The 21,211-nt window shown below is 35.1% G+C and overlaps 1 protein-coding gene across 7 annotated transcripts in view; it reads left to right on the top strand.

Annotated features, from left to right (window-relative positions):
- The window catches only part of ATOSA (atos homolog A), a 76,639-nt gene extending 59,826 nt beyond the window's left edge, over window positions 1-16,813 (top strand). For 5 of the 7 annotated variants that reach the window (XM_064485588.1, XM_031453030.2, XM_064485589.1 and 2 more), the window contains 7 exons: window positions 517-636; window positions 3,485-3,564; window positions 4,278-4,386; window positions 6,682-6,840; window positions 11,057-11,125; window positions 13,386-13,585; window positions 15,803-16,813. In XM_064485588.1, coding sequence (XP_064341658.1) covers window positions 517-636; window positions 3,485-3,564; window positions 4,278-4,386; window positions 6,682-6,840; window positions 11,057-11,125; window positions 13,386-13,585; window positions 15,803-15,956 — 891 coding nt within the window. In that variant the 3' untranslated portion in view covers window positions 15,957-16,813. Of the gene's footprint in view, window positions 1-516; window positions 637-3,484; window positions 3,565-4,277; window positions 4,387-6,681; window positions 6,841-11,056; window positions 11,221-13,385; window positions 13,586-15,802 lie in introns of those variants that run through there. The other 2 variants (XM_064485587.1, XR_010380847.1) reach the window with 2 other exon arrangements.
- The last annotated feature ends 4,398 nt before the right edge of the window (window positions 16,814-21,211 follow it).

Raw genomic sequence — 21,211 nt, forward strand, 5'->3', positions numbered from 1 at the left:
AAGAATTAGTCTCCTTCTTGTATCACTTCAAAAACATGGTACTGTGACAGTGTCAGATATATTTTAAAATTCACATTTATTATATTTTTATTTCATGCTTTATCAGATTGTATCCTCTGAGAATAACTCTTGCTATTGACATAGTTTCATATTTTAGAATATGATGCTAGTTTTTTCTAATTGTGAGATTTTTTTTTCCCACAAATTAAAAGAATTGAATATTAGCTTATACCAGATACTAGACTCTGGTTTATAAATAAGACCATATGTTGATAAGGCAATTGTATTTGGACATACTTTCTCTAGAATATTTGAGTTTATTCAGCATCTTAGAAAAAGCTCTTGAATACCATTTTCTGATTGAAGTGTACATAAGGGTGTGTATAGATAGATACATAGGTCATTACATTTGCTTTACCACCAAGGATATAATACAATACCTCAGTACCTATTAAGAATAAATGTAAAGCTAAAAAAAAATTAAATATTACCATTAAAATCTAATTATTTTCCTAGCAGAGGACTACACCACTTAAACATTCAAATGTCTGGAGGAAACATAATTTTCATTCCTTGGATGGAACCTCAACCAGAGCTTTTCATCCTCGAACTGGATTGCCTCTTCTTTCAAGTCCTGTAAGTTTTTTTTCTTTTATTTTGTGTTTAGAATTGCAAGCATGTAAAATGTTTGCAAATCATTTCGTCCAAACTTTAACGGAAAAAAATTTTAATATTTTAAAAATAAATTTCTAATTGGAAAACATTTTGTTTTTTCATACATTGAATAGCTAGATGTTAATATGGAAAAAGGCAGAAAAGTGAATAAAAATGCAATTTATTATGTTAGGATTATAAAATTTCTCTGAAATTCTTTTGTCTAACATGTTGTTACCGAATGTAAGGAAAATACTTGGTGTCAAGTGAATAAATAGATTTGTATCTTAGTGCTGAGGCTTGTTGACACCACCAGCTGGATCATCTGGGAATCAAATTTGTGGCTGTCTTTGACTTGGGACCCATGCAGTTAATCATCTTATTTTAAGACATACATGGTTCCCCGCTCTACGTTTACAGATAGATGTATAGAGCTGAGTGTGATGAAGAGCCTCACTTTGAGTCACACCAACTTCACCCTAGCTGTGTGGCATTGAGTGAATAATATTATCTCTCTCAGCCTTGGTCTCCTCATTTGTAAAGAGGGGGTGATAATATCTACCTTAGTGTTGGGGAGATGATTAGTACCTTTCCTGACAGATAGTAAACATCCAGTAGTTAGTCACTAGGGCTGCCATTTCAGTTAAAACAGAGGTAAGCAGTCAATATCCTAACAAACCAAAAACGTATTTCTTTTGCTACTGATGTAAGATGATTTTTGCTGTTTTGTGTGTGTGTTTTAAGTAAACTCAAAGCATACAGTATCTGGCATATGTTCAAAAAATAATTCTTGAATAAGAGATCTAGATTTAAATTTATAACTTGGACCTTTATATGTTTATTTTAGAGAAGCTGAATTCCAAACAATTTAAAATAACCCCAAATATTTAACCTACCTATGAGTGCTTTCAAAATGCCCAAGTGATCAAGAAAAAAATTATTAGCATCATGCTAGTATAAAATGCACTACAGACTTCTGTTCAGTACGGTGGACTGAGTTGACACAAGAAGACCCTTCCTCGTTCCCAAAGACAGAAATCCTAGATAAAATGTAACACAACTTCTAAATACATAACATAGTGTAAGAGTGAGAAAGATAAACCTCCAAATACTAATGCTAACTTGAGGCTAATTGTGACCTTCTGGGATATCTGAAGTACAGGGTTTAACACCTCTGCTGGAACAGGAGTCAGGTCTACAACAATCATAGCTGGGACCTAAAACCAAACTCTTCATAGAGCCGTAAACAGGGGAGGACTGCCATTCTAGAAATGAGAGAGGAGAACAAAATTCACCTATTTACTGAAGGGTGTAACAGGAAGGTATAGAGTAGGTGGGAAAAGAAGCCCTCCAAAGAATTTGGACCTAGGCCTAAGCCACCCATGGGTTGAGGGTTCTGAATTTGTACTGTCTATGAGGAAACATGAAACTATCTCATATTTATAATCCATGGCACCAAGGATTTATTGCCATGGAAGATACTCTTGCTGAACATGATCTCAGAGGAAAGAAAATTATAAAGCACTTTAAAAGAATCAGCAAGAGCAAGAAGTGAGAGAATTCATATTTAGGGATCCTGTTTATCAGAGCAACTTGAAAGAGAATAAAAAATAATTCTGTTTAAAATGTTCTAAGAGAGAAGTGAAGATAAAGACAAGGGATTGAGATGAAAGAGTAAGTGGACTGAAAAAATAGGAATTATAAATGTGAAAAATACTGTCATTGAAGTGTACACCCACGTGTGCATACACATACACACTGGATTAAACAGTGGACTAGTATCAGCTGAACAGAGATCTAGTCAATGAATAGACACCTGTTAAGAAAGCACCTAGAATAAAGTGCCGAAAGGAAGAGAGATGGTAATATGAAAGAGCCCTGGAGGATAGAATGAAATGTTCAGTATAAACCCAGTAGAAATTCCAAAAGGAAGACTAAATGGAATAAGGAAAATGCAGTATTAGAAGAAATTAGAGAACTTTCCAGAATTGAAGACATAAGAATTTGGATTGAAAATTTCACATTAAGTTCTGAGTACAAAATATAGCATGTTGCATTTGTACAGCTCTCAAAAATACTGAGGTGGTTTAGACTTTCAGTATCATCTGTTCTTAGTCAGCAATTAGACTAATCACTCAGATACTTTATACATATTTAACATTAATTCTAGTAACAAATCTGTCTAACTTGCATGTTGTATATGATTTTACCTTTAATTTACACTTGAGTGTTTCACTTTGAGGATATTTTGAGTTCGTTGGTGGTTTGTCTTAAATGTAATCTAGTATACTATAGTAGTTGAATATCCAGAGTAGTATTTTTCAAACCTGTTCTCTGTGAAGCCCCAGCCAGTGTTCTTGGAAATGTGTGGTGAGGTAGGGATGGGTGGAGGAACAGCAGAGGTGGCAGGACCCCGTGATCACCTTTCCGTTTAATTCTGTTTCTCCCTCTTTTTATTGTGAAGCGATAAATCATTTATTCCTACCGCCTTCCCCTAGTACAGAAGTATATGAAGTAAAAAAAATAAAAGTCATATATTATATATTGGGATTCCATGTAAGATTTGATTTTAGAAAAAACTGGTTCTGGTTCTTAAAAAATCAAAACCTAGTAAAAGTGCTGTTATTAATCATCTGTTTTTTTCAAACTAGTTAATAAAATGAAGACATAAGGTTAATATGTAATAAAGAGCATGATTTTAAGTGAGCTGTTATGGGAGAAGTTTTATTATTTTTTAAGATATGCTTAAATTTCATTTGAAAATTATTGTATAAATTCAAGAAAAAATTGTCCTCTTTTAAAATATCACAAGTGATTATTTTAACCTTAGGTTCCTCAAAGAAAGACACAATCAGGTTGCTTTGACCTGGATTCTTCATTACTGCATCTGAAAAGCTTATCATCTAGAAGGTATTTATCTTAAAATTCTTTTGTGTATATTAAACAGTATTGCACAAAATTTTAGCCTTTCACGGTAAATAATGTTGACTCTAACAATCAGAATTTTAATAGGAATATTATTTTCCAGCTTGTTATCATTTTCAATATGATTTCACATACAGTTATTAAGGATGAATGAGGGAGAAATTAAGACAATGAATAGCTACTATAGAATGGTCGTCAAGATAAATGTGTACATTGATTTTTAATATTTAAGTGGGTTTATATATTTCTGTCATTCACCTCCTTCTTTGCCTTACATTCCTTTGCAAAAAGCTTTGGCAATTTGTTCTATGTTGACATAATAATCTCATTATATTCTTTAGTCACATAATTTTGCCTTTGTACCCTATTTATGAACTGAAAATTAAGATTGATATAGAAGACTGTATTACAATATTAAATATTTCCAGTAGATGCCGCTATGTGATACATTATAAATTCCACCTTGAAACAAGAATGTTATATATATTCTTTATCAAATATTATGACAAAGATTATAAAATCTAATCAGGAATTTAAAACTAGATATTTCATACTTTAAAATTTGGTTACATTAGTTTTTTATTGTGGTAGTTTAAGTAAAATTGATTAGATTCTCCTAATTTAATTCTGCACTAAAGTAAATTAGAAGATATTTTAACGGATATGTCCATTTGCTGATTTGTTCTTGTTTTAAATAGTCCTCGACCATGTTTAAACATTGAAGATGATCCGGATATTCATGAAAAACCATTTCTGAGTTCTAGTGCTCCACCTGTAACGAGTCTTAGTCTCTTAGGAAATTTTGAGGTAATATTTTCTGAAACTATTTTAAGAGTTGAAGTTTCTTAACCTAGACCCATGGTGTCATTTATGTCATTTGCTTGTGAAAAAGAAGTAAATAAATGGATTATATTTTTCCAAAGCCTGAAAATCAACCCCTCCCCTCCTTCAGTCCAGCACAATGCTGACAGCCATTCAAAACAGGTCAATTATTTGTCCCACATGGGGGAATCCCAGTGCCTCCTATTAGTATAAAATAGCTGGAATTTTCTAGAATTTTATGTAAGTAGAGTGATTTGGTATTGACTCTTTTTTAGGGTCTGGGGAAGTGATTTTATATGTGTGTGTATATATATATATATACACACATATATGCATGTATGTGTGTATGTGTATATGCATGTATATAAACATATATAATCACCTATGACCTTGTTCAACTTGCTTATTAATTGATTTAGGGGGGTTTAATATGTAGATTCTCAAATCATCTACAAATAGGGACAGTTTTATTTATTACTTTGTAATTTGTATGCCTTTTCTTTTCTTGTTGTTTGCATTGAATAAGACCTAGCATGCATGCTTTAGTATATTAGTTTAAAGTCACAAAAGTCTGAATAAAGCCAGAAACTAATATGGGTCACTGACCTTATCCATAAGCATTTTTATATGTGCTCTTTCTATGAAAATTTTATATATCTTTAGAAAATTTTTCTTATTTAAGAAGCATTTATTGAGTACCTACTACATGTCATGCTGTATGCTAGGGATATAAAGCTAAATAATAAAGTTCCTGCCTTAAAGAAGTTTACAATCTACTGGAGAAAGTGGACATGTAAATAATTTATAAATTCAAGTAGTTAGCAGTGCGATAGAAATGTTCTCAGTCCTCATATATTTGCTCTCTCTGCTAAAGGGATTGGGAAAGCTTTGCTAAGAACTGTCACTTGAGCTTGGTTACAAAAGATGAGTAGGAATTTGCCAAGTAAATTTGTGTGGGGAGTGGTAAGGGATTCTAGACAGATGGAACGACTTGTGCAAAGACATGTGTGCGAAAATTGTAAAAGAGCATGATGGTGTTGAAAAGTATCAACTGGAACTGGAGCAGAAGACTGTGTGCCAATGAGGAGAGCTGAGGTAAGAAAGGGCAGGGTGGGTCTTACCTCCCACACTACAAAGATTTGACTTCACCCTGTGTAGGAAATATAAAGTTTTTAACCTGGTGGGTGACATAAGACTTTTTTTTTTTTAAAAGAAAAACTCTGGCAGTAATACAGAGGATACACTAGAGGTGGAATAACTAATTAAGAGGTGTTGGATTTGTTCAGAGGAGAAGCTGTAAGGTTCTGAGCTAGGCTGGTGGTGGGGGAGAGAGCTGAGGCCATAAGACTGAGAGGTCGTATCAACGGGATATGGACTGGATTGACTGCAGGGCAGGAGGGAGAGACAGAAGGCTGGTTGCACGTAGTCTCTTGGTCTGGCCTTTTTGATCAGGAGGCTTTGAAATTGCTGATATCACTTTCAAATTTAGATTCATGAGGGCTTGCAGTGTTCCTTTTCAAAGAGTTTCTAAACCAAAGAAATGCTACTGACATTTCGTGATGTATACATATATATGTTGATACTTGTATATAAAAGAGAGCCTTTGAAAGGTTTAACATGTTCCTCATAGCTGAACAAATAACAACTAAATTGATAAAAGTGGTTACCTCAGCAAGTCAGCTTGGCAGATATGGATAAGGAGTTTCTCTACTGTTTGTATTTCGGTAGTTTTAAGGTTTTTTTCTCCCCTGTGTGCATTTACTATTTTTCAAAATTACACAATAAAACACGTGTCACGTACAAAAGTTTTCAGGAACGAGTTGTTTCTCAAAGTTATATGTCCTTGGCTTTCTCTTTTGATGGAACTCCTGTATATGACCTGTAATAAGTTTTCAAGCGCTTCTCCATGGCTTGCCCGAGGAGTAGACTCTGTGAGGAGTAAGAAAACTTCTAACACTATACCTGCTCTAGTACAGCATATTTTTCTTTACAAAGATAAGAATAACATATCAAACAGTTAGGTCTGAATAATGGTGAAGTTCAAGGATAGTTCAGTGGAATAGTGAGGAGGCCACACTTTTATAGGACGGCAGAAGATTGGTGTGGGACGGGGTTGACTTCAGGTCAGATGAACATTCGAAATAAGGGCATCGCAATGGCTTCGGCCACTTCTCTAGTCCCAGAAAGCACAGTAATGTATTTCTTTAAACAGAAAGAAAGAATGACTGTGTTCAACTTTTAAATTTTATTTCTTAAAAATTCCTTTATTTTGTCTTCCAGGAATCTGTCTTGAACTATCGGTTAGATCCTCTTGGCATTGTCGATGGTTTTACTGCCGAGGTCGGGGCAAGTGGTGTTTTCTGCCCCACTCATTTAACTCTTCCAGTTGAAGTGTCATTCTACAGTGTTTCCGATGATAATGCTCCTTCTCCTTATATGGCAAGTATTCAAAAAATTTTTTAAATTGTCTTTTCCTGTTAAAATCAACCAACTTAATGACAAATACCAATGTCTTTAAATTTAAAGAGATTTAGTTCTGCTTTGGTGCAATACTTGAACATATAAAGTACTTCCTAAGAGAAAGTTGAAGGCCAAATGCAGGCTAATATAACCAAAATATTACCTCACAACTTCTTCCTGAGCAAGCTTTAATGACAGATATCCTTTATTGTATTTGAGGATGGTGCTGAAAATATATTTCTTTCTGTGTAATCTGAAAAAATGATAAAAATTTGATTAATGAAACTGGAGTCAGATCTGGGTTTTTATGTGAGGTCTTACTTTTACTGCAATAGACATAGAAATATACAGCTCTGGTCTTGCTACTTGAGTTTCCTAACTTATCACCTGGCCTAATTTCTTCCTTTTCCAATATCCCTCACCCCTACCTTCTAGGTTTTCAAAGACATCAGTAACAGTGTCTTTTGTTATTAATAAAAGATATGAAAAGGGAATTCTACATAATTGAGAAGTATCAGAGGAAGGGAAGTTATAATTTTTAGGGACCTAAATATAGCCTACTCATTATTGGCCTAGTTTGTTCAGGGAAAATTGTTTAGTCTTACTCCCTTCTAAGGGTGAAAATTTTAGTCAAGAGTCTAATCAGTGTTCCATACTTTGATAGAAAAAGCATAGTTGTGTCTAATCATTCAGTTTTCTTTTCCCAATAATATTTATACTTGTGGGTCATAATCATGAAGATGCACAACAATGGTTATCATGAAAGAAACAGGCCCAATTCTTCACAAACCTGCCCAATTATCACATATACCAAGTGTTATTCATTTACCATAGAAAGATGTGTCCACTTCCCCGTATAATTTTGAAAAAAAATAACAGTTAAGTTTGAATAATTGATAAAATGGAAAATATCATTGAGATGAGTTCAGTATCAAATGTGTATCAATTAACACAACACTGTAAATCAAGTATACTTCAATCAAAAATTTTTTAAAAAGAAAAAATGTATATCAGTCATACTGGAATGCTTTCAGTATTAGACTATAGCTGTAAAGGTTCCCATTTTGCTTAACCAGAACATCAAAAATTCTCATCAATGTCACATACTCTTTTGGCACATAGTAATAGAGAGTGGAAAGATAAGGTCTGACATAACGTAATCTGTCATTATTGTAAAGAGTCCCTGATGACCATTAGGATAAGTTAGAAAGAAGATAAAAGAGTGAATTGGCTAAAAATCAGCTCAAAAAATATCTTTGAGTGAAATTCATGAGAAGTAGGTAATTTGAACTATGCTTTAAAAGAGCAAAACAACATTGATCCTTGACCTTGCTTGACATCTAAAAAATGAAGGATTAAGAGAGAAAGCATTTTATCTCGCTGTCTCCAGAAAGTCCATACAAATGATCGCAGATTTTGAATAAATATTGGGAAGAGTTTAAATCAGGTTAAGTTAGTCTAAATCTATTAAGAATTTCTTACTTACTTTTCTCTGATAATATTTTTTAATACATTTTCCAGTATGTAATTTTTTTTTTACTCATTAAGAATGAGTAAAGTTACCTTTGCAAGTTACCCAATTGAAATCATAGACCACAGATATTTCCTACCGTAAAGTAATAAAAGTAATCTTATTCTTTAGGAAATTTGAGTTGTTTTGGTAGTTTAGTCTGTTTTCAGAGGATTGATCATGTTTTGATAAGATAGTACATATCATAGACCAGCAGAGCTAAGACACCAAACCCCTGTTTGTTACTCTAATAATAACCTTGAGACCTCTCATAACAAATTATACAAATGACTCATGAAGGTGAAATTTTAGGACAGAGAATTCTGTTTTTTGGTGCAGAGATAACATAGGGCTTTTCATTAAATAATTCCTTTAAGATAAGCTTGGAGGGGAGTTTAGCTCAGTGGGAGAGTGTGTGCTTAGCTTGCACGAGGTCCTGGGTTCAATCCCCAGAACTTCCATTAAAAAATAAAATAAAATAAATAATAATAATAGTAATTTGTTTTAAAGATTACCTTAAAGCCATAAAATATCTACCTCCACTTGGGTGTCAGTGGTAAAAATGTTCTCCAAGTGTTATGTAATATGACAACATTTCACTGTTTAGAAATTACTGCAGGGGGGAGCCAGGCAGAAGGTCTAAAGCAAGTTTGTCAGGGGCAAATTCATAGTATGATTTGCATTAGTATCTTATTAACAGTGCTATATAGTCTCTCCTATTTGTAATTAACCAAATTAAGATATACTTCCTTCTGTATTCCCCAATCATTTAAGAAGGAGTTTTTGTGTAAGATTTTGACCAAATTTAGTTCATCTTAATCTTCCTATTCCATCCTTAAATAGCAGAAGAAAGTGTGTTTTTCTTCTTTATGTTAAACACAGTAACTTTCTAGGTGGAAATATTAATATGTCAACCAATTAAAATAATGAAATTATTTAAATACTAAATTTAATAATAATACTATTAAAATTCCAAATACTTTCCCAATATCTTTCTAAAATTCCTAACTTACCATTGCCAATACTGGTCTTACATTGCTTAGAAGTAATTATTGTAAATTGTTGCCTTAAACTTTGCTAAGACTTTAAAAAAAATCTATTATTTCTTTATATATTGATTTAGTTACTGTTATCACGTTCTAAGAACTATTAGAATTAAAGGAAATAAGTATTAACTTGGTAGTAGTTTTTGCCTCACTAGTTTTCCTATATGTCTTTAGGGGAGGATGGCAAGGAAGAACAGTAATGTATTGTCTGTAGCAATATGATTAGAAAGGTAGCTGTTATTTAGATATGTTTTGCTTTTTCTTCCTGGAACTAGGAATAAGAGGAACTTTATATACCATAGCGTTTTTTCATGTAGAGAAGATTGTAAGAGAGAAAGTGTTGAAATTTTATTGCTGTTTTGATTAGGAATACAGTTTGTTGATAATGCTGTTGTCATGCTTTAAATGACCGTGTGATAAATCAGATTTGTTAAGAACCACATATGTCTTTTCAGTGCCCATTTCCATGAACATTTCCCATTATTAACGTGTTGATTTAATATTCTGATTGTCAAGTGCTGTTCATTGGAGATTAGGTATTCACATATTGGAGTCTGGCCCTCCCTTTTACCTTTGTCCCGTCCTTCTTACCCCCCACCACCATCCCTGGTCTGTCTTTCAAACCTGACAGAGATGTTGCCTGATGGGACAGTCCTGTTTTATATTTGCTTTTACATAAGGTTGACATGTTTTGGCATGTACAATGCATAATGATAGGATAAGAATTGTGGAGTGTGCAATTATTCTACTTAACTACCTAAAAGAAAACTATTCATCCAGTTAAGATAAATGAATCAGCATTTGTTCCTTAAAACTATCTAAGAATTAAGTCTCACAATCACCACCTGTAGTCATTTAGTCATCCTGGTTATCTAGGGACTTACACGCATTCAATCTTAGCTTCCCTTGTTTTAATTTATACTGTTTCCAATTGTTTGGACCCCTGCAGTGATTAGAGCATCTTTTTTAGAAAACTGCTTTATATAATACAACAGTACTTCTTAAACTTTAATGTACATGTGATATCAACTCAAGAATCTTGTTAAAATGCAGATTTGATTTGGTAGGTATGGGGAGAAGCCAGAAATTCTGCATTTCTAACAGGTTCATAGGTGATGCTGATGATGTTAGTCCATCTCTAGTCAGAAATCCATGTATGTATATAACAACTCAACTTGCTGACTGAAGAACTGACTTCATTTTTGGGCAAGACTTAGACCCTTGCTCATTCCTGGCTTTTTATATGTCCAAAGACCAATAAATTGTTTTGCTTCTTCATTTCCCTCTTCCCACATGATACAAGAGAGTAATTCTTATTTCCTTTTTAGTTAAGGAACTTCTCACTTCTGTATCTTACATCTTAATAGAAATTTCAAGCCTCATGGTCACTGATGTTACATATTGTTCATTGCAACATCTCCAGGAAGAGCAGTAAATTCTTTTCTTACAGGAGGGATCCTCACTATTTCATATTCATAGAATGTATCTCTCTTAATTCTCTGTGAATGTTTTTCCATACAAATACAATTCTGAAATGTTAGTAATTACATGATTTATTATTATTTTAGTCTTTTGTGTGTGTGTGTGTGTATATATATATGCGTGAGTTTGTACTCAATTTGTCTTCTTTTATTTCAAGGGTGTGATTACTTTAGAGTCCCTTGGTAAAAGGGGTTATCGAGTACCTCCTTCAGGAACAATACAAGTGGTATGTGTTTTATAGCCTACAATTGCAATAATCATTCTCTCACATACATATAGAACTTAGCCCTTTCTCCTGCTACTGCTGCTGCAACAACTTTGGTAAGTAACAGTGGGGCTGCAGCTTTGTTTGGAGTTTCCCTGCTCTGCCCCAGGAATGACCATTTGGGGACCTCCATAAAAGGAAAGCATTAATAAGCTAAACAAGGTGAATGCATTAGAAAAATAGTATACGACAGTTAACTTAAATAGAGCTATTTTTAATATAATTAGAATTTAGCAATGCCAGTGCCTTCTATTTAATATAATGAGCCAGATTGAGATTGATCTATGTAAAATGAAACCCCAAATGTGAGTATTGTTTTGGCAGGAAAACTTGGAAAGCAATATTCTATTATCCTTAGTGTAATAATTTCTAAAATTAATCTAGTGAGATGGTTACACAAAGCAGAAATGCAGTCTGACAAATGTCAAGCAGAGAAGGCATCTCTCCTTTTAGTCTAGGTGTTGATCTAGTTTGGGATCAGGAGACTTCTAGCCCAGAGCAATAATCCTTCATCATCCCTGATTCTCAGAAGAGTAATTTTGTATCAAGGCTAGTTTGCCATTGCGTTTGTTTCCAGGTCAGACCCAGGATAATCCTGTAAGCTTGGAAGTCTATTACAGTGTGGCTCTTGCAACTCTTGAAAAGAGTCTAGCTGGTATTTGTCAGTTGTGCCCCAATAAAGCTGAAATTAAAAAAAAAAAAAGCCTAGCTGAGTTTCTCACACTCAGAATCTGGTCTAATTCAACAAACCTTTTTCTGACCTTTGGCTACAGTGTACTCAGTGCTTTACCAGACCACGTTTACTCATCACCATTGTTCCAGTGCAGCAAGGAGTCTGTACATTTGTTTGTCTCATATCACACAGGGATGAACTATAATACTATGCAATATATATGTGTCTATGTATTACAATATGTACACATGTATAAATTTTACTGAGGAAAAATCACTGCATATTAAAGTAAGATCTCTATGTTGAATGGATTTCCTGAACTAAAAGAGTGATCATCTTCTAATCTCTTGCCTCGGGCTATGTTGCTCTTGTTAAAGTGTGAGTCACTGGAAAGCTGGCTGTCAGTTTTCATAATAATGAGACATAAACCTATTACCCCTTGTTTGAAGACTGCCAACAATAATGGTTAATTCTGAATCTGAATTTTGGGTATGTCTTTCACTCCTTATATAAGTTTAATTATGTATAAACATGGTTTGAACTCCTGGCTTGCTAGTTGTTGTAGTTATTAAATGTATTAGCCTTAATCTTAAGACTCACTAGATTTCAAAAATTGGATCATAATATTGATATATTTCTCATTTTGATTCAGTGAGTGATGTCCAGTGCCACGGATGAGCTTCTGAAAGCATGGGCACCAAGTTACCTATTGATGTGTTGGTAATTTGGTTAAAGTCAAATCAGCAGCTTGGATTTTGTTTAAATGTAGTACCTTAAAAAATAATATTTCTTCAATTATTAATGGCCAAGTATCAGTTGAATTTAATTTTGGTCTATTATGGTATTGATGATGATTTTTTAAAAAGTATAGTGTCACTACAGTTTTTGAAATGAATTCAACTATAAGAACATGAAGTATTACTTAGCCTACATTGTAACTAATAATAATGAACTTTATTTTCTAAACTTGGAAAATTTTCCAAATGGGAAAATGTCTCTTTTTTGAGAACATATTTTAAATTTTATAATAACTATGTGTACCTAAAACACCAAAGTCTAGTTTTGCCAAGCTTTTACATTTTAAAAATTATATTTATTCTTTATTAAAATATGAGGAAAATTAAAATTCAATTTGAGTATTTTGCAACTGATGCATTTTAATGGAGCTAATTTTTGAAATAATTGAACTGCAATATTTTAATCCAGTGAAGATATATTTTGCTTAATCTAGTCGGACCATTTCTTAAAATGTGAACGAGAGTGAAAGTTATGTATTGTCCATTATTAATGAGACTTGTGACTAAAAATTCTAATTTGTTACAGGATCTTATATTACTGTGAATAAAAAATTAAACTGAACCATTTTTTAAAAGTTGAATATCATTTCATAAACTTGTGAAATTGTATTAACTTTATTCCACCAAACTGAATTGTATCCACTGGGATTAATTTATTATGAAAAAGCCTATTTTATTATTGGCTCAGTCATTTTGAGTCAGATCAACAAAATACTGTTTTTAAAGAATAATTTCTATATTGTTTCTTCAGACCTTATTTAATCCTAATAAGACTGTGGTGAAGATGTTTGTTGTGATATATGACTTACGAGATATGCCAGCCAATCATCAGACATTCCTACGACAAAGAACTTTTTCTGTACCTGTTAAACAAGAAATGAAGAGAAGTGTTAATAAAGAGAACATCCGACATACAGAAGAACGGTTATTACGCTACCTCATACATCTGAGGTAATGCTTCAAATGAATATTTAGACGAAAACTCTACAATTTTTAAGTTTATTTTTAAAAACTATCACTGTAACTAGACCAGTGCCCCTTGGAATTTGCTTAACTTGGACACTTTTATGAGATGCCATGACGCAGAAAACACATGGCATATCTTCCTCTGGTCATCATTGTTGAATAAGGGGAGTCTTCATGTATAGCTGTATAACAGAAAATATTTTATAGTGAAACAAATGCTGATATATCTGGGGCAGTGAAACCCAGTTTTCTAAACTAGTGCTGTCCAATAGAATAGTAATATGAGCCATGTATGTATTTCTGTATTTTCTAGTAGCCACATTTAAAAAAGTAGTATGAAACAAAGGATTAATATATTTTATTTAACCTAGCAAATTCAAGTGTTATAATTTGAATATAAAATCTATGTAAAATTATCAATGAGATATTTTACATTCTTTTGCTATAGTAAATATTTGATGTAAATACTTATTTCACACTAACAAACAGCACAACTCAATTTGAACTAGCCACATTTCAAGTGCTCAGTAGCCCCATGGGCTAGTGGCTGCTGAATTGGACAGGGAAGTTTTTTGTTGTTGTTGTTTGTTTGTTTTTTGTGGAGGTACTGGGGATTGAACCCAGGACCTCATGTATGCTAAGCACACACTCTACCACTGAGCTATATCCTCTCCTCAAGGACAGGGAAGTTCTTAACCTTCATTTATTCATTCATTTGTTCAAGTATTGATGTGTCAGGCATGCTTCTAGACTCCAGGGAAACAGCAGTGACAAAATCTCTGTCCTCAGACAGTTTGTATTCTAGTGATCCCATCAGAAATATGTTTTCCTCTTTCTTTTACTACCCAGCTCACACATCTAGGTTGTGAGAAACCATCTATTGGCTCTTGAGGTCCATGCTCCCAGCATCCTAGGGTAAGGTTTTCAGCCCTGAAATCTTAGTGTAGTTCTTAGGATCAATGAGCAAGTCTATTGGTTAAAAGAAAATTCCATAGCCTTTTGCCTGTAACTCTGTTCCTAATAACTTTCTGATGTTCACAGTAAGTCCTCAATCATGTCAGTGACAGTAATTTATCTTAGTGTAATTCCTTACTCCAGGGAGCCCTGTTCATCAGGAGGAGGCACCTTCCTTCCAGGGCCCAGGCAGAGGACCTCTTTAATCTGTTACAACCTTAGCCGTATGTAACCAACATTAACCAAAGTAAAAATCAACTATCTCAGCTTTTATAATCCCCACATCATGATTAGATACTTTAAATGCTGTAAAGAAACTGCTTTGGAAAATATGGCATAATTCCCAAAGTTCACCATGTTCTCCTTCAGGCTGAGAAGGTGAAAAACTTCAGAAAGAATGAGTAAGCCAGTCAGGGGTCTGCTTTAATATATACAACTGACCACCAGATTTTTCAGCTAATTTAGGAATAAAGTCCACAAACAGAATATTTCTGCTATGCAAAGAGAAAACCAGAGAAATTAGCACCAAACGGTATGTTTGACTATCTGCCAGTTAAGTTTATGTGATTAAAGCCTCCAACCCCCTATATTATGCTGTAGATTTAAGCAGCGGATAGAAGCTTTGGTAACTACTTTCATTTCACTGCTAACTTTCCTCTTGTTTTTTTTTTTTAATGATGATTAGGCTTTATTTAGCTAGCCACTGCTGATTGATAGCAGCCCTTTCGTCCTTTCTCATCCTGTGATTGTCCTCGAAACTTGATCATTTTCTGTGGTGACTTTCCAAGTATGGAATCCTTTTTAGTGTGCTCGAAATTGTAGGAGGGCAAGTTGTGTGAAATGGGTCATTCTGTGTAGCTAGAAGGTGCTGGGCCTGCAAAGCCCAAATGTAGTATAATTGGCTGGCGTGAACTGAAACTGGATGCTGTAGATGAGGAAAGGTATGTGCTGTGGTGCCGGGGAGGTAAAGCAGGATTGTACGTGAAACCCAGATATACAGAAAGAAGCACCTCTGTCATTGTAAGCGGGGAAAGGAGTACAGAACGTTTAAAGAATAGTGAGGAAGAGGCACTTAAATAGCAGCACGAGCTTTGGCAATGTAAGACTTTAAATATCTCAATAAAGAGATACTGTCAATATCACAGCAAGACTAATTCTTCCTGCTTTCAAAATGTAATTACTCAGGTTTGCTTATTTTAAACACCAATTCCCTAAAATGACGCATCTTCTTCTTGTGTCTTTGTTTAGGTTCCAGAGTTCTAAATCTGGAAAGATCTACCTCCACAGAGATGTACGGCTACTGTTCTCTAGAAAGTCAATGGAAGTTGATAGCGGTGCTGCATATGAACTCAAATCCTACACTGAATCGCCAACAAACCCTCAGTTTTCACCGAGATGTTGATAAGGAGTGACAGTTTAAAGTATTTGCTCAGTACCCAAGGTTGAAAGCAAAAATTAGCGTAGAAGGGAGTGTACCAAAATAACCAGCAGGAGAGTGAATCCTCTCCTGTTATCCTGGACCAGTTTTTATTCAAGGATTCCTGGAATGAGATCCACATATTCCAAGTAGACTGGAAATACTCATATCCTAATCCTTTTTGTACTGTTGAAACCACTTCATTGGACATGTTGCAATAGCAACCCCTCCACCCCCACAGTTAGATTAGTGTTTACACGTTTTATTTTTCAGTTATTTAATATTTAATGTTTTCCCTAATACTCAAGTGATGTTTGTCTCTAGTGTTCTAACGTAGCACAAATCCTATGTAAAATCATACTATGTATTTTTGACATTAATGTTGAAATCTGAAATACATGCACAAGTCTTTTAATTTTGTGTGATGTGTTTTAAGTACTATTCCTTTAAGTTATTGAAAATGAGAATGAAATGTTGAGCTTCTTTAAGATTAACGCACTATGCAAGCATGTGTACTTTTTATATCTCCCGGGTTTAGTTTTTACAGCCCACGTCCAGGTTGCTGTCTCACGTGGTAGTCCCCTAACAGGCTGTCCTGGCGGTGCAGGCGGACCCAGCTGCTTCACACTTCCCTTGCAGGTTCAGATCATCATGCCCATTCATAGTCCTTCTAGAATCCCTTATCCCAGAAACAGTTCTATTTTTTCCTTAATCACTACTACAGAGGCTTTACATTAAATTGCTGTCCCGTGCTAGATAACTTTTGCAAATTGTTAAAAAGAATATGTACTTTGGAAACAAATTAGTATTTATATTGTAAATATATGCAAAAAACAAAGAAACGTGTATTTGGCTTTCATTTTTAGATGAGACATTTATGTGATTGAGTGAATTTCTGGTACCCATCGGCAGTTTGTGTTCTGTCTTCACAGCTGACAAAAGGAGAGGGACGATGTCTTGAGCCTCATACCAGTTAATCACTTTCTCATTCAGGAAGGGTCATATGAAAGGCATTTGGCAACTGGGGAAACCACTGAGAAAGGGAACTTGATTGAGAGCATAAGAAGTCTTCCATCCAGCCCCCTTAGAAAGAAGAGTGGTTTTAGATCTTTGTACAGGGACAGTGGGCAACAGCAGATCAGATAACAAGATGCAAATACTGGGAATGCTCAGACAAAGCTGTGAATCGGGTAGAAAATACTTGCCATTCAAGTGGGCCAGACATAGGAAACCTGGGAGTCTAGAGCCAAGTGAGCAGTCTGGAATTTGGGAGATGGGAAGGTTTTTATTTGGGGACTCATCTAGTGGATACACTATACGAAGGTATCTGGACGGGAGCTGGGTGTGTGGCTGCAGGCTGTGGGATGGTCAGCAAGAAGCCTCTTAAAAATCCCTTTTAAAATACCAGCTTAAAGAGAAAAGCCTATTTATATTCCATAAAACAAAATAAAAACATTTTCAGAGGCACAAATTTATAAAGATCTGTTCTTAATCTTCAGGTGTGTGGAAACAACATGGGATTAGGACCCAAAAGTTTTGGATTATAGTCCTAGCTCTAATAGTATCTGATGGGACTGATTCCAGGAATCCTGTAATCTTTCTAGGTCTGTGTGATTGAGAGGATGTGGTGAGGGTAACATTAATGTGCCTTCTCTTCTTAGATTCTGTCATCTAATTAAGTATTTCAATACATGTATCTAGGCTTTTTATACATTGGACAAAGGTCAATACTGACAATTTTATTTAAAACTTGGAAAATGCCAAGTAGTTAAAACACCAAAACGCCTTTTTTTAAATTTAAAAAAGTGTTATTGCTACGTTACCCTCCCTAGTGATGCAAAAATTAGTGATGTATGTGTATACAGGTATCTTTTTAACATAAATACCACACTGTAGTCTTTTCAGAATTCTTTCTAGTACCTAGTTTTCCACCTTGCTGGGCATCTTAAAGAAAATTTCAAGAAAACGATTGAAGCATCTGGATGCATCTTTCTAGCCAAGTTTGTGCAAGGGAAACAAGTGCTGGCATGTTGTCCCTCTACTTAGAATCTTTTTTGTCCATGTTGACTTTCCCAGTGAGGTGAGGTTCCCCAGCACCTGTCTCTCTCATTTGCTTGGCACTGTCTCTATAATAGTGCTTCTTTTTCTCCCCTTCTTTTGTCATAGGCTGAGACTTTTCCACACTTCCTATATGGCTCCTCTTCGTACTCACAGATTATATCATTAGATTGAGAGCCGGCATGCAGATAAAGATACTAGAATACAACCAGCCCTGCTCCCTGTGGTAGATAACAGAGATCCCCTCACTTACTGCAGGCTTACTGGGCAGTGACTAACAAAATGAGTGATAATTTTCTTTTCAAAGGACCTCCAGGGCACAAATCACCTTCAGAAAGTCTTTGGAAATTTTCTTACCAGATAAGGATGAAAAATATTAACAAGTGATGAAATGGGGACTGGCTGGAAGGTACCATCAGAAGGTTCTCGCCTCCTGCCATTTCACCCCACCAGGTCTCTCATTCCCAGAGGGCTAAAGAAAGGAAGAAATTTCTTCCTCAAAGACTGCATACTTAGGATCCCTATTCTTCCCTAATCAGTTTTGTGAGTGAATCAATGATTCGTTTTGAAATTTAATTTTTAAAATTTGTGCAATACATGTTTACTCTAAAAACTTTTTACACTATTATATAAAGTAAGTGTGATAGCCCCTTCCTCTCTCTGCCCTTCTAGCTATCACTTTGCAGAGGTGCAAAATTTTGGTATAAGACACTCCATATAGTCTACTAGACCTAGGAACACAGTATCAGTGTAGATGGGAAGGGGAATTTTCATCATGGTAGGCATTCACTCTCAATCCCTAAGACTGTCTCTGTGTGGCATTGGAATCAGCTCATTCTACTCCATCACAGATTATCTGTGAGAGATATGTGTCTTAAACTTGGACACTGTGGGAGGAGAAAGAGAACATATGAATGCCTACCATGTGCCAGGCACTGTAAGCAAATTGTTATTTAATACTTAGAGCCATAAAACTCAGAGAGAGTATGGACATAGTCTACAATGAAACAAGTGGAGGCTTGAACTGCTTGCCCAAAGTCCGCACTGTCAGTAGGTTGAAGAGCCAGGACTGAAATCAAAAGTTAAATCTCATCTTTTCCACTTTACTACACTGGCATTTTGCCACTTTTTTCATTAGTAATTGTGGCCTAGCACTAAAATATACTTTTCATCAATATTCTTGTCAAAAAGTCTATAGTTTGCTATGTTATAAGTGATATATAATAAGGCAATGCTTTTTAATCATTGGGGGAAAAAGATTTTTATGAGAAAGACTTTAGGAAGGCATGTCCTCAAACAACTCTTGAGGACGTTCAACTTAGTATAATGTCAGGAGGCATGCAAATACAGTTGTGGTAAGTTTTAGAAACACAATGTGGCAAATATTTTCTGAGATTTTAAATATTTGAAGTTTTCAAGGCTTCTTCCGGTCCCCACTGTTCATCGTTCTTTTTAATTCATTCAAAAATTCCTTACTCCAAAATTTCCAGTTCATACAAAGTTCTCTCGTCTCACTAAGTCCCTAGAAAAGTGGCATGTTCCACTTCCAACACTCAAGTTGTTGAAACTTCTCTTTTTACAGTTGTCTGATATGCTTATTCAGGTAATGTTCCCTGGGTTTTGCTCACAGATGTCACCATAATAAACCTCAGAGTTTTGGGCACTCCACATCTCACTTGGTTTCCCTGAGTTGATCTTCTAGTCTCTTTCATTCATTAAAAATGTATTCAGTTCTTGATGTTTGCCACAGTATCAGCAATGATACAGGTAGACTTCTTCTCTCAGCTGTTTGAGGAATGGATGGGGTGTGATAACTGATCTCCTTTACTGGCTCCTGCAAACTCTTGAGCTAGGGTACCTAAACCTCAAAAAGACCTTTGATCTTTTCAAAACACACCTACCAAGTTCCAAGCCTGAAAAATCTTTTGTGTGTATGCATCAGAAGCACCAGGGGGAGCTCTGATTAAACATCAATTCTCTGACTTCGCTCCAGACCTAATGAGAATCTCTGCCATTTAGGGTTTCTCATTGATTCTAATTCCTGTGGCTAATTGAATTAATTAAAATAAGTAAAATAAATTCACATTTCACATGCTCAATATTCATATAAGGCTAGTGGCTACTGTAATGGATAGCAGATGGAGAAAATTTCCATCATCACAAAAAGTTCCATTGGACAGCACTGCTGACCTAGAATATATAAATGGCAGTTGAGGGTGGAAGTAATCTCTCAGTGTAAACCTAGAAGAGCAGGGGATCCAAGAACAGGATTGTTAGAATTTTTCCCTTAGGAGGCAGTAAAAACTCAACAAAGGAGATTAAGAAGGAATGACCAGAGAAGTAGGAGAGAACAAGAGAGTGGTATCCTAGAGGTCAAGGGAAGAAAGTTTTGAGAAACAGGGCCCTGGTGATTAGTGCATAATTTTAAACATTAAGGTACATGGTCTATGATGCACAGGGGTATTACTTGGGGAAGGATGGCTTCTCAGACATTCCCCACAATGGCACATAGGGCACAGCCTCTATGAATTCTCCACTGGCCAAAATCTACTGCTCAGAAATTCAAACTTGACCTCATGAGAGTGTCACTATCTTTCAGAAACAGATTAAAGTTACATATTGCTGATTTGCTATATACGTGTCTATCTGATTTTAGCTCACAAATACATTGATATAAGATATATATCAGAATGACAACTCATTAATAAAAATACAACTGTTAGATGATTCAGTTAGCCTAACTAGTGCATTCTCCTCTCTCCTTGTAGATCTGCATAAAGGAAAGGCAAATTTTCAGTAGGTTACTTTGTGAGTAGGAAATGAGAACAAATATTTAGTTGATCTTAAGTTTCTCAGCTGGTCCAGCTTAAGTCACTCTCAAGGGATAGCCTTGTCAAAGAGTTGGCCTCTCGAACCCTTGTATTTCATTTTATTTTTTAATCATTTATTTTTTGAGGGGGTAATTAGGTTTGTTTATTTATTTAATGGAGGTACTGGGGGTTGAATCCAGGACCTTGCATGCTAAGCATGCACTCTACCACTGAGCTATACCCTCCCCCTAAACCCTTGTATTTTAAATACTCCCTTGCCTGACAAACCTCTTCTTTCCTTTCTCCAAAGGGAGTGCACTTTTTGTTTTTCAGGTTGTAATCCCAGTGCAACGCTTCCTGCCTGAGATTCTA

This window comes from Camelus dromedarius, chromosome 5, assembly GCF_036321535.1.
Source record: "Camelus dromedarius isolate mCamDro1 chromosome 5, mCamDro1.pat, whole genome shotgun sequence".
Classification (NCBI taxonomy): domain Eukaryota; kingdom Metazoa; phylum Chordata; class Mammalia; order Artiodactyla; family Camelidae; genus Camelus; species Camelus dromedarius.